Here is a 12,895-nt window from a genome sequence, read left to right as displayed (position 1 = left end):
TTTCTTGTGCCACTTGTCGGGCAATTGTGGTCCAAGGTCAACTGTCAACCACCACCACTACCGCCAGTACTACCGCCACCTCCTCCACTAGGTTCAGAGCAAACGTTCAGGATCTCAATCAAGAACTAGTTATGTTAGCTTTTCTCTTTCCTGACACAGCTTTCGCGGCCTACATTTTCAGTATCGCAGCATAGGGTTTGGCCCTTGCACGAGCTGCCCACTATGGAGCCAGTCAGCGTCGCCAAAAGATAGAGCTTGATACAGAAGCGTAACGAGATTGCATACAGGGTACACATCCGACTCCAATATCAACGGTGCTCCTTAATATGTTGATAGGAAACAGAAGCTGGCAACACTTCGGCGTCTGCTTTCCATTGGAACACGTAATGGAGTTCTGCCTCTCTGCCAGCGGGGATGCGAAAGCGCTGGCCACATTTGCAAGAAGGATCGTACTAAGCCTCATCCTGATTTAGTAGATATTATATGTCATCGAGATGTTGTTTTTAAGATACAGCTACAATGGCATTTCCCCCATTAAATATTCCAAGGTAGCTTAGATGGCCAGATCTAGATTCCCGAGACCGTAGATCAGTATCAGACAAAACATGGATTTTAGTCGTCGTGCAGACGAACCATATGGTCAGGCGTGTCGATTTGACTGGTGCTAATGACCTCATGTAATTCCTCCGCTTTAGGATAAACATGGTGGAGCCCGTTCTAGAACTGCACCAATCGGCGAGGCGGTCTTCCACTCCCACATAAACCATTGGCTGAAAGGTTTCATGCGCTAACCATTGTTGGATTAGCATATGATTATTCATCAGTATCCTTGGACTCAAGAGTCGACCGCAGGTTCACGACTCTCATGAACCAAAGCTTTTGGCGAGAGTTCTACCGGCCGGAGAAAGAGGTCCAGACCAATCCATTCATATTGTTTCATGATATAAAAGATGCATTATGTCTGGTGATCAACTTTGCTTCATTACAACGCCAATGTCAATGCCTTCTTCCGTGGGCAAACTCGGTTGATGAGGGCCTTGAAATACTCATCCGTTTCTGTGCTTAAGGTCTTGTTGGAATGTCCAAAATTAGACATCAACGTCCAGAATCAAGCACAGGAAAGTGCTTTGTGGTACGCCGTCAAATACGGGACTTGCCCGACTGTGGTGAGTGTGTTGAAGCGCCCCACCTCCAGAGTGGACCTCAGGCATAGACGAGGCCAGACAGCGCTCCACCTGGCGGTTTGGGGGGGCAGAATATGGATCGTGCAATTGTTGCTATCCCACGGCAGTGAGCCCTGTGCTAAGGATGACTTTGGCCACTCGCCATGGGCTTGGGCATGTCGTGCCAACAGATACTCCATGAAAAGAATCTTTTGCACAACCATGATTATGAATCCTCTTTTGAACCCCACAGTATTGATCGTGATGAGCTGCCACTTCACCAAGCAGTATCCCACGGGTCAGCAGACGCGGTCAAGCGGCTTTTGAGACAAAAAAGTCTCGATTTGGAGGCCCATGATCGGAACGGCTATACGCCGCTGCATCTCGCCGTTTGGAACCAACGTTTGGAGGTGGTTGATTTGCTTCTGAAGCATCCTCATGCCAGCGTGAATTGGAAAGACCAAGATGGCAACACAACGCTTTGGTTGTCAACTTATATGTCATGCGATGGGATAACCGAGAGGCTCCTGAATGAGAGGAGCATTGACATCAATTCCATCGGGGGGTGCGGCAGATTCCAGACACCCTCCACATCTCTACACCATGTCGTGAAAAGATTAGACACCGTGGTTCTACGGCGGCTTCTTGCAGTGCCAGGGATTGAACTGAACATCTGTGCAGCGGGCCAGTCCCCATTCTCCGTCGCTGTTAAGACGATGATGATGCTTCTGAACGTAGCGGGCGTGTAATTGAATATTAGCTCGTCAGACGCTGGAAGCTTTTTAGCATGAGGGTGTTATACAGATCATGGTATGATGGGTTGATTCGAGGTGGTGAAGACAATGTGGATGAGCCGGCAGAAGCTCATCTTGACAGGTAGAAAAAGGGCTTTATATAACACTCTGAGCTGGATCTCTGGTAGTCGCTCGACAATGGCATTGTAACCCGCGTATGGAGAGGTGTAGCATTTGTGTTCATCATCCGTCACGCAGACAACGGCAAGAGGTTCCAGGAAGCCTTCTCCATGCCCCTGAAGGCACCTGTCTAGCGAGGATATTGGTATCATACGTCTGCGGAGCTTCAGATTTATAGAGTAGCGTACCTCTTACTATAGCACCTACAATCGCCTTATAACGATCTTCCTTCGAAAGCTAGAATACTACTAAGGCGTCCTATTCCTCAAAACGAATTGAAATTTAGTTTGATAAAGCAATTATAAGCCGCATTCATCTAACTATTAAATATAAGGATCTAATAAGGGAGTTTCGTAGAGCGATCTAGAAAAAGTAGTTGGCTAAAGCACGTATACTGTAGTCTAAGGACTAGCTATTATTAGGCACGAGGAGTTATAATAGCTAGATAGTTTTTCTTTGAATAGGCGCGAGGTTAGTTCGTGGTAGAACAATGTATTTTTTAACTACTAACCGTCATACTCTAGATTAAGAACCTTACTTCTATCACACACGTACTTTTCACGGTAGGTAGAGAGCTAATAAGCTCTAGACATCTAGAAGGGGCTGCGGAATCAAGCGAAAAACTCTCAGAGAAGTTCAATTAAGAGAGTCTCGTTAAGGGAATGTATGTCTAAGGCTGACGAGTTAGTCTTTGGGGTCTCCTATCGTAGTATAGGTCAGTACAAAATAGTGTCAGAGGTTTCTAGGCTACATAGTGAAATTGAGATCTGCAAGGTTTTCGTTGCTAGCGTGACCGAAAGGGTTGGTGGGATGTAAGGACCATGACCGGGAGGCAGGGAGGCAGATTTAACCCTACCCCGCCCAAAATGAATGTCGATAAGTTATTGACTTAATTTTTTGGAATTTCCTGGCTTATCAAAAAAAAAAGGTCCCCTTTCCTTTTAGCAGCCCCGTTGACCTCGTGTGCCCCAATTTCTTGCACCCGGCTGTTTCCAGTGGTCCTCCGATCTCCTTATCAGGCTTCAATGTAACCTCTCCGATCGACAAAGAGGAGGCGACCAAGTAAAAGCGGTCACTAAGAAAAGACAAGAGAGCGCTGAAGGAATGAGGGTGCGCAAAGACAACAGGTTTCCCAGGAAATTTTTATTAAAAAGAATTTTTTTTGGAGGGCGTCCCTTTTGGACAGGGCTAGCTTAGTCTGCTACCCCTTCTGAGACTTGATTGACCAGGCGCTTGATTATTGTGTGCTTCTGTTCCTCTTGCTTTGCTCTGTTCACTGCCACCAGTTCCTTTTCTTGGCCCATCGATACCGTTGGCCGCCGCAATGTTTTTGCTTATTCTTCTGTTGCTCTTCGGCCTGTTTGTGTCTTTCCTCTGCCGCAGGTAGAGCGATTTGTAATCTGGGGAGCTGTTGTCGGCCATCGACTTGCCAAAAGGGGGAATGCAATAGTTTGAGTGAGCCTGTTCGGTCCCGACTTGGCATTCGATCAAACGGTCTTGTATCAACAGATCACGGCTGCAGGACTGCTCATCGTTTCTTCGGAATGATTACGTAGAACGCAGGAAGTACAATCTGCCGTATGTTTCAATCTGTTCATGTTCAACATATATATATTCGTATGCCGCCCTCCCCACGCACTGATAATTCCTTCAATCTGTATCACTATTGCAACAGTCAAGCCTTCCTCGCTTCTTTCAAGACGCGGCCGTTCCACGTCCACCACTTCGATCCCTTTCACTTACCATGTTTCCTTCCGTGTATCAACCTTAGTGGATTGTAACCCTTGTTCCACGGCTGTCTAACTTGGGAAGAGGCATCAGGAAATCCACAGACTGCGAGATATCCGACTCGTCCGTTTCGTATAACTCGAACCGGGGTGCGTTCGGCCTAAACATCACCGCCATGGCCCAGTACATTTCGGCGTAAGCAAGACTGTTATTTCTGTCAGCCTGATATTCACGTAATATCCAACATTATCTTATAATGAGATGCTGGAGGAAAGGAAGTGTCTCTTACTTCATGCCCAAGCAGTTCCGGGATCCTCTGGTGAAAGGAACCCAGTTCCTGTTCATCTTGGGGTCGTAATTGCCCAGCCAACGCTCTGGAATGAATTTGAACGGCTCCGGGTAGACTTCCGGATCGGTGTGCAGGCTGTATGCGGCCATCCCTACCGGGGTGCCGGCGGGAATCATCCACTGCTTGTAGACAATTGGGTCATCCGGCGAGATCCGGGGAAGACGGCGCATGACACCGTAGCTCAGACTAGCACATCATCTCAGCAGGAACTTCTCGGTCACCTGTACAGTCTAGCTAGACTTACCGGAGGCCCTCCTTGATCATTGCCTGGAGGTACGGCAACCGTTCCAGCTCCTGCCAAGTGGGCAAGTTGTGCGGGTAAACCGCCATTATGTCCTTGAGCTCCTCGCCCAGACGCTCCCGCATATGCGGATTGGTGAGAATGTAGTAGCACATGAAGCCCATCGTGCGAGCGGTGGTGGCGGTGCCGGCCCCGAAGAGCACCATGGCCTCGCGACTGAGGCGCTCCGTGCTGCACTCAGACTCGGGAATCTCGCTTGTGATGATGTAGCGGAAGACGGAGCTCTTTGAGTTCTTCTCGACTTTCTCTTTGCTGAAGTTGTCCTGCTTGGCGTCGATGATGTGCTTGGTAGCCAGCTGGCGAAACAGGTTGAATCCGGCAGCACCTGGGTACACACGCAGGAGGAACCCAGTGGGGATCATTGATGCCAGGCTATGGCCGTTAGTGTATGCCCTTGGCTGTAGTAGAGGGTCACGCACGTAACCAGTTGCGGGATATGCATGAACAAGAGGAGCTGTCTCACAATGTTCTCGATCAAGTTGTGCCTGTTTCCCCGGGTCGTCAATGCTGGGCACGTTTACTCTGGCCGCCGAGTCCACTTACCACTCTTTGCCGAACTCAGGGTGGTTCATCATGTCGGGCGGGCTTTCACAGCAGATCCGTCCGATCACATCCCCGGCGAAGGCGGAGAACACATGGTCGAGTCGGACGACGTTGCCGGATCCCTTCAGCTCGACCAAACGGTCATTGAGGAGCTTGGCTTCCTCGATGATCATGGGCTCCATCTTGTCAATGCCCATGCGGGAGAAGAAGGGCTCAAAGGGCTTGCGGCGGCGGCGGTGCAGGTCGTGGTTCTCAGTCATGGTGTGGGAGCCTGGATCGAGTTAGAAGGACGGGTCTTTCAATGCCAAAGCCAAAGCCAGGGCAACGTACCGTCGAATCCAATGCCGGTTCGGTAGCGAGGCCAGATGGCCGTACGGCGTGTGTTGCCGGCAACGTAGACGCTGTTGTAGAATTCCGGGTCGTTGATGACTATCTCATGTGGGTTGATGCGGATGATTGGGCCTGATATGATGAGGCATCCCGAGTCAGTTTGGGTTCTCTCGTATATGTTCGCGTACGGAGATATAATCCCGGTAGCGTAGCAGAAAAAGGGGTACTTTACCATACTTCCGGTGCATCTCCTCGATTTTGTAGACGTACTTCCCCCTCTTGATCACATCGTAGTAGAATTCATACCACCGAGTGGCAGCAGCGATCTTGGGCCCCGGAAATCTGGCCAAAGGGTGAAAGTACAGACGGTAAATGGCCAGCGAAGCACCGTAGAGGACAAAACCCACCGCGATGGCACCGTAGATGCCATATTGTTTCAACAAAGCGTATTCGCCCGCGAACAAGACATCGTCGTTGTCCAAGACCTTCATGTTTGCCGTATGCTTTCCTCTATGAGCGAAGCCAATTGTGAGGAATCTCTAGGAGAGGAGAATACTTTGGTTGAAAGGAAAGATGACACACAACCTTTTTGATATCGGTCGTGCTGCCAATGGCCGGGTATCATTCCGATATCCTTCCCTGTCTTCCAAGACGGATTCACCGGGATACGTGGAGAGGGGTAAGACTGGAGCCCTTCAAGGTCACGAATATGCAGTCAGACTGAGATGAAAAGGAACGCATCGACAGGATTGGCTTGCGCATCTCGACCTGCGCAGGGCTTGGCTGGCCGGTGTCAGGGAGGGACGATCTTCGATACGTGAAGATCCTGCTCAAGAATGTTAGCTCTGCGCCTTGAGCTAAGGGGATGAAACGGTCCAATTGCCTGGTTTGGTACAAAATGTCTTCTATTCCAATCAAACTGGCGAGGTTGGACGGTTGGCGCGGATGCTCGATATCCTCACTAGGGTGTTTGCGTAGCATGCATGCATGGACTTATATTAAATTCTCGTATTTAGTGTTTAAAGTTGGAGGGCGCATTTGCCATATACGAGAATATCTGGACTAAATATGCTATCACGCCATCGCGGTTGATGCTACTATGTCGTCCTGAGATCGTATACTCCTCAACGAGGCGTTAGTATCCGCCTACCCTGTGGGGTCTGAGTGGGGACGGCGTTCAATTGCCCCGCTGGTGTCTACTAGATGCGTAACACATGGCACGCACTTCCTCGGCGCGCGAGGATCGGGGAGTCTCGCCCTCGTTAAACGACTTGACGGTTGCATCTGATGGCTTCCGCTAGGACTTGTAACCGGAGAATTTATCCGTCGACCGACAGAATGGCGCAGTTCTGGCCATATCCAACACTCACCAGCGGCCAGAGTCAGCCACGTCGCAGGATGGTTGTCTCTCAAAGAGATAAGACATTAGGCTGAACTCTGTACACTTGCACGAGAACGCTTGGACCCCGAGGCTAACCGTTTCAGGATTCTGCAGGGGAACGCCTCAATAAGCCCTAAGTCGTAGTTCCATGGTCAATGGGTTGTTCCCAGTCTAACTACATCCGCATCATGAAGTAGTCAATCATATATTCCCCACAAGGGATCGGGGAGTCCGTCGCGTGAAGTTCTAAGTTATTAGAACACCGACATCTGATGTGACCGTATCTGCAGGAACATCATAGGCCAAGTCTGTGTGTTAGCCGTAATATTCACCCACAAAAAGATGCAGTGAATAAAAGCTCCCACGGGACTGAACTATAATCTCACGCTCCAACCCAGATTAGATTACGGGAATCTCCGTTCCACAAAAGGAATTCGAACCTAAATGTTGTCCGCTTAGGCTGACCAGTAGGGATGTTCTTGTGATAATGGTGACTCCGTCGAACTTTGTTGAAGTCCGGTCAGGATAGTAGTGCAAGATAGTACTCCGCTCGAGTCTTGGCTCGAATTAAATTGACTTTACTCCTTCGTGTCATGAAACAGGCTCCATGAAACGCACTCGAACCAGTTCCCTTTCGTATGCGAGTGGTCTCACCGGCTCGACGAAAAGAACATTCGACGGCTTCCGAATGGCACCTTCCTTATTGAGACTTGTACATATTCCGAATATCGTTAGAATTCCAGATGGCAGGAATGCCGCAGCGAGCCCGAAGACCCACGTGGAAGAGAGAGTCGGACGCGGATGCCTTGCAAGCGGGTTTACCGAAGAGATAACTGAACGCCCTGGTGCAGGATGGGACAAGAGGGGATGCCCAAGACTCTAGTCTAGCCCCAAAATACGAGGATTTGCTTACAATCCATCGGGTGAGATACTTAAGGACGGGGTTCTACTGGATGCTTCATGGCCAGACATGTTATCGGATGTCACCCCCTCCCCTTTGACTGTGAGATACATCGTACTGCTGCAGCTTTGCCTGGTCTTGTTCTATTTCCTAATCTCCTTTGCCGTCTCTGAACATGGAATTCAAGTACTCTACGGTGGTTGATCCCACCACGTACAAAACCCACGGTCTCTGTGACGGGATCCCGCTGAGATGCCACGAGAGTCCCGAGCTGGAGGAGATTGAAACATTGAGATGTCAAGAGGACTGGCGAGATTGGGTTGGCCCGCTAGGGTTCTACAAGGGCGGTTTGGGGCCACGATGGAACTTCATGGCCATCACCGTCCCGGAGTGCTTGCCCGAGCGACTCGGTGTGTTGGGGTATGCCAACGAGCTCGCTTTTCTACATGATGGTCAGTACCTGCAATATCCTGTTAGATTTGGTTCTTTTTGCTGAAGATTTTTGCAGACGTCACCGATGTGGCAGATTACGTGAGTCCAGCCGTGGAAAGTATTTGGGCGGATTGAACTCACGAGAAGCGTACCACAGGGAGATCTGCATAATGACGATTTGAAGGCTGCCTTTGAAGAAGCAGCCAGTACCGGACGTATTGAAGGGTCTGCCTCCGGAAAACGCGCGATTCAAGCCCACATCGCAAATGAGATGATGAAAATCCATAAGCAGCATGCAATTACCACACTGCAAGCGTGGGCAAAATTCGCAGAGCTAGGGTCGGGTCGCCAGCACACTACCCACTTCAAGACGGAGAAGGAGTATATTGAGTACAGAATGATCGACATTGGCACGATGTAGGTACTTTCCCACTGAAGATTAGGAGAACCATGGCATTCCGGCTAACGTTTCGCAGGTTCTGGTATGGCATGGTTACCTTTGGGATGGGCATTAGCATTCCCGAAGAGGAACTTGACATGTGCCACGATCTGGCCAACACTGCATATTTGAATCTGGGTCTCACAAATGACCTCTACTCCTGGCAGAAGGAATACGAGACTGCAGTAGCCATGGGCAGAGACTACGTGGCCAATATCATTGGCGTTCTCATGGAGGAGCGTAAAATCTCCGAGGAAGAGGCCAAAGAGGTCTGCCGGGAAAAGATCAAAGTGACCATTGTCGATTTTCGCAAGATTGTCGAGGACACCAAGGCACGAGAAGACGTGTCCCTGGATACGAAGCGGTATCTGGAAGCTCTGCTGTACAGCCTGAGCGGAAACCTAGTTTGGAGTATCGACTGCCCCAGATACCATCGGTGGTCTTCGTACAACGAGCGTCAGCTTGATTGGATGAAGGATGGTATTCCCAAGATATACAAAAACCCTCCCAAGGCGAATGGGGTGAGCACAGCCACCGGAAACGGGGTGCACAATGGCGCGGAAAAGACTGTCGCCAATGGAAACCTGAATGGTAACGACACTGTCCATGCTCCAGTTACCAATGGAAGCATGAATGGTAATGGTGCCGCTCATGCCCCGGTCTCCAATGGTTCCACAGGCCTGAAAAATCCATTCAGCATGGAGGTCGACACAGACATCGTCAACGTTTTTGCCCGAAAGGAATACAAAGCTATCAACGGCCTGAAGCTGCATGAGGGAGAAAAATATCCCTCGATTGGCGAATTCGAATTGAATGACGACGTTGCCCCTTGGAAAGATCCAGAGATTGAAACAAAGGCTAGTGCCGACATCCAGTTGAAAAGGAAGCCCGCTAACAAAAACCGTATAGGTGATCCAAGCGCCATATGACTATATCAGCTGTCTCCCATCAAAGGGAATCAGAGAGCAAGCGATCGACGCTTTGAATGTTTGGTGCCGTGTCCCTGCCACGAAGCTTGACAGAATCAAATTGGTGACCAACATGCTTCATAACACTTCGTTGATGTAAGAATTTAACCTTGTGCCTCGTCAAAGCATATAACTGAGAGATAACAGGCTAGACGACTTGGAGGATGGCTCGAATCTCCGGCGCGGAAAGTCGTCAACACATACGATCTTCGGAGCTGGCCAGACTGTGAATGCGGCCAACTACCAGATCATTCGTGCTCTGGAAGAGGTACAGAAGTTTGGGGACGCAGAAAGTATCCTAATTTTTACTGGTCAGTCGTCATACCTCTGGTAATTGTAGGAACAAGACTGACCTGTTCTTATCTGGCAGAGGAACTGAAGAACCTCTACGTCGGTCAGAGTTTGGATCTGTACTGGACAAACAACGTTATCTGTCCGTCTGTCAATGAATACTTCCGCATGGTAGAGCACAGTAAGTGGAGATATTGAGGGCAAAATTATTTTACCGCATGAAAATAACAAATGCAACAGAAACTGGGGGTCTGTTCAGACTCTTCGGTCGCCTAATGTCACTCTACTCAACCAACCCAGTCAAGGCCGATATTATCAGTCTTCTGAATCAGTTTGGACGGTACTTTCAGACTCGAGATGATTACCAAAACTTGACTTCTCCAGAGGTATGCCAGAGTCCCTGTTGTTGTTATCAAAACGATTAACCCCTCCAGTACACCAAACAAAAAGGATTCTGTGAGGACTTGGACGAGGGCAAGTTCTCGCTTCCCCTCATCCATCTCATGCTTTCCGCGCCATCAAACTCTGTCGTCCGCAATATCTGGACTCAGCGACTGGTCAACAACAAGGCCAGTTTGGCCCACAAGCAGACCATCCTGGAGCTGATGAAAAAGAGCGGAAGTCTACAATTTACAGTAGACGCGTTAGACCTATTACAAGACAAAGTGGAGAAGAGCATTTCAGACCTAGAGGCCAAGTTTGGGGTTGAGAACTTCCAGCTGAGACTGATTCTTGAGATGCTGCGGAAGAATTAGGCGGCAAGGCTACTTTTGTTTTCTGCGTTTTCGTCTGTTCTCGGATGTTTTTGCACAATAAATTGGTAGTGCCCCTCTGAGCTAGTTTGCCGTTGGTTAGTGATTTGAATAGATCCACCTATTATGCATTGACTCTCTCCACGAGATACGAGGATGAGGCCAGGGTGAAAAGGGGGTCGGACAGTTGACGACCTGATTGGACAAGTTTAAGGTTCGGTTAGGAAATCAACCCTGCCATCTAGTCCGCTATGAGCCGTATTGATTAAAGCACTAAACTAGTGGATAAGCACTTACTCCTGCCCTGCAGGTAAACCCTGATCTCCATGTCCTAACCCTTGTTAGTACAGCCCAATACGCGTTCTAAATTCCGTCCTCCTGCATATACGAGAGCGAGATTGAAATAGATCTACGCTAACGACACGGGACAGATATGCAGTATGCAGAACCCTGGCGGACATAGGACATAGGAACTATCTCCGGTCGTTAAACAGGGAGGAGGCGTTTTTCCGCATGTACCTTTTCCGTAGGTCAGGTACGACGTAGGAAAATGATTACTTGACGTTACACGTATTGTTATTTAAATATGATCCTCTTCACCTGGCAACTTAATATCTCCACTCCTTCAGGCACGTAAGCGGCAACATGGTCTCGTCAACCTCGGATTCACTCGCTGTGGCATCTCCAACCGCTGCCGAACCTGATGCGAGGTCGGTCCATACCTCGATGGACCTCGCCAAACCCTCGCCAAGTCAAAGTCTCTCCAAGGAGGGCTCCTTGGCGGATGAAGAGAAACATGCGGTCCCTCAAGCCGGAGAGACGGCTGCGGGGCCTGACACCCCTAACATTGTCGACTGGGACGGCCCTGACGACCCTGGAAATCCCGTCAACTTCAGCGGCCTCATTAAATTCACCAATGTTGGAATCATTAGTGCGCTGACTTTCATCACCCCGCTGGCATCTTCGATGTTCGCTCCCGGCGTCCCCCAGCTCATGGAGGAATTCCATAGCTCGAGTACGCTGTTGGCCGGGTTCGTGGTGTCGGTCTATGTTTTAGGATTCGCCATTGGACCGCTCATCTTGGCCCCGGCCTCAGAGCTTCTGGGGAGAGCCATTATTTACCACGTTTGCAACATCGGCTTTGCGGTGTTCACCGTTGGGTGTGCCGTGAGCACCAATCTGGGGATGCTCATCGCTTTTCGGTTTTTCCAGGGCTGCTTTGGCTCGGCGCCTGTTACAAACGGTGAGTTGTTTCCTTCCCTTCGGCTGCCTCCTAGCCATACCAGATTGCTCATGCTCCAGCTACTGCAGGAGGAGGCACGATTGCGGATCTCATCGTTCAGGAAAAACGTGGAGGCGTCATCGCCATCTATGCCCTCGGCCCTTTGCTGGGCCCCGTCATCGGCCCCGTGGCAGGAGGCTACCTCACAGCGGCTAAGGGCTGGCGCTGGGTCTTCTGGGTACTCACCATAGTAAGCGGAGCCTGTACGGTCGTGTCATTCTTGTTCCTGCGCGAAACATATCCGACGGTCCTTCTCAAGCGCAAAACGCAACGCCTCATCAAGGAAACTGGCAACACCGACCTCCGCTCAAAACGAGACAAGGGCCTCTCCACCAGTCAGCTCTTTATCCAAGCCATTATCCGTCCATCCAAGATCTTGCTCCTGTCACCCATCGTCTCCGCAAGCTCAGTTTACGTGGGCATTGTGTACGGATACCAGTATCTGATGTTTTCGACCTTCACCTACGTCTTTGAGGACCAATACGGGTTTCCAACCAAATCCTCCGGTCTGACCTTCCTCGGGATCGGTGTGGGTTCGCTACTCGGCCTCTTCGTCATTGGCGCGGTCTCCGATCGGATACTCAAGGCAAAATCCAAGCCCACCCCGCAGGCTCCCTCTGGTGTCATGAAGCCGGAATACCGCCTGCCGCCGCTCGTCGTGGGCGCATTCTTCATCCCGGCGGGTCTGTTCCTGTATGGTTGGTCTGTGTACTACAAAACGCACTGGATCTTGCCGATGATCGGCACCGCACTTGTGGGAATAGGCAACATTGCAGTCTTCATGTGCATTACTAGTTACCTGGTCGATGCGTTCACGATCTATGCGGCCAGTGCCCTGGCCGCAAACACGGTCGTGCGCAGTATTATGGGCGCATTGCTGCCCTTGGCGGGACAGAGCATGTATCAGTCGATGGGGCTGGGATGGGGGAACAGTTTGCTGGGGTTTATTGCCGTGGTGTGTATTCCAGTGCCATGGGCGATGATGCGGTATGGAGAGCGGATGCGGACGGCATTTGATCTGAGTAGACTATAGATATTGCGTAGAAGGTGAGTATTTACGGAACTGGTGGGCGTCGACATGACGCGGATTAATACAGTATCTTGTATGAATGCATTGTCAG

The 12,895-nt window shown here is 50.2% G+C and overlaps 4 protein-coding genes across 4 annotated transcripts; 3 read left to right on the top strand and 1 right to left on the bottom strand.

Moving 5' to 3' along the window:
• Positions 1–1,327: 1,327 nt before the first annotated feature.
• N7474_010135 (ankyrin repeat domain-containing protein) lies at positions 1,328–1,912 on the top strand (the record flags this gene model as incomplete). Its single annotated transcript, XM_057201545.1, has 1 exon — positions 1,328–1,912. One exon carries the CDS (start codon positions 1,328–1,330, stop codon positions 1,910–1,912), a length of 585 nt encoding a protein of 194 aa, XP_057049532.1.
• A 1,932-nt stretch (positions 1,913–3,844) lies between these two features.
• On the bottom strand, positions 3,845–5,819 carry N7474_010134 (cytochrome P450; the record flags this gene model as incomplete). The annotated part of the gene is made up of 7 exons (XM_057201544.1): positions 3,845–4,010; positions 4,095–4,340; positions 4,399–4,827; positions 4,875–4,940; positions 4,999–5,269; positions 5,329–5,460; positions 5,561–5,819. 7 exons carry the CDS (start codon positions 5,817–5,819, stop codon positions 3,845–3,847), a joined length of 1,569 nt encoding a protein of 522 aa, XP_057049531.1.
• A 1,966-nt stretch (positions 5,820–7,785) lies between these two features.
• On the top strand, positions 7,786–10,495 carry N7474_010133 (bifunctional terpene synthase/polyprenyl synthetase family protein; the record flags this gene model as incomplete). Its single annotated transcript, XM_057201543.1, has 9 exons — positions 7,786–8,062; positions 8,119–8,141; positions 8,200–8,459; positions 8,519–9,338; positions 9,391–9,545; positions 9,597–9,760; positions 9,820–9,921; positions 9,981–10,126; positions 10,175–10,495. 9 exons carry the CDS (start codon positions 7,786–7,788, stop codon positions 10,493–10,495), a joined length of 2,268 nt encoding a protein of 755 aa, XP_057049530.1.
• Positions 10,496–11,137: 642 nt separating this feature from the next.
• Positions 11,138–12,807, top strand: N7474_010132 (MFS transporter; the record flags this gene model as incomplete). Its single annotated transcript, XM_057201542.1, has 2 exons — positions 11,138–11,735; positions 11,810–12,807. The coding sequence occupies 2 exons, from the start codon at positions 11,138–11,140 to the stop codon at positions 12,805–12,807; spliced, it is 1,596 nt and encodes a 531-aa protein (XP_057049529.1).
• Between the last annotated feature and the right edge of the window lie 88 nt (positions 12,808–12,895).

The sequence above is a fragment of the Penicillium riverlandense genome, assembly GCF_028828495.1.
Source record: "Penicillium riverlandense strain IBT 135883 chromosome Unknown utg000008l_segment0_segment0, whole genome shotgun sequence".
NCBI lineage: Eukaryota > Fungi > Ascomycota > Eurotiomycetes > Eurotiales > Aspergillaceae > Penicillium > Penicillium riverlandense.
The sequence above is the reverse complement of the archived record's forward strand: the minus strand, read 5'-3'. Positions and strand labels throughout refer to the sequence as shown.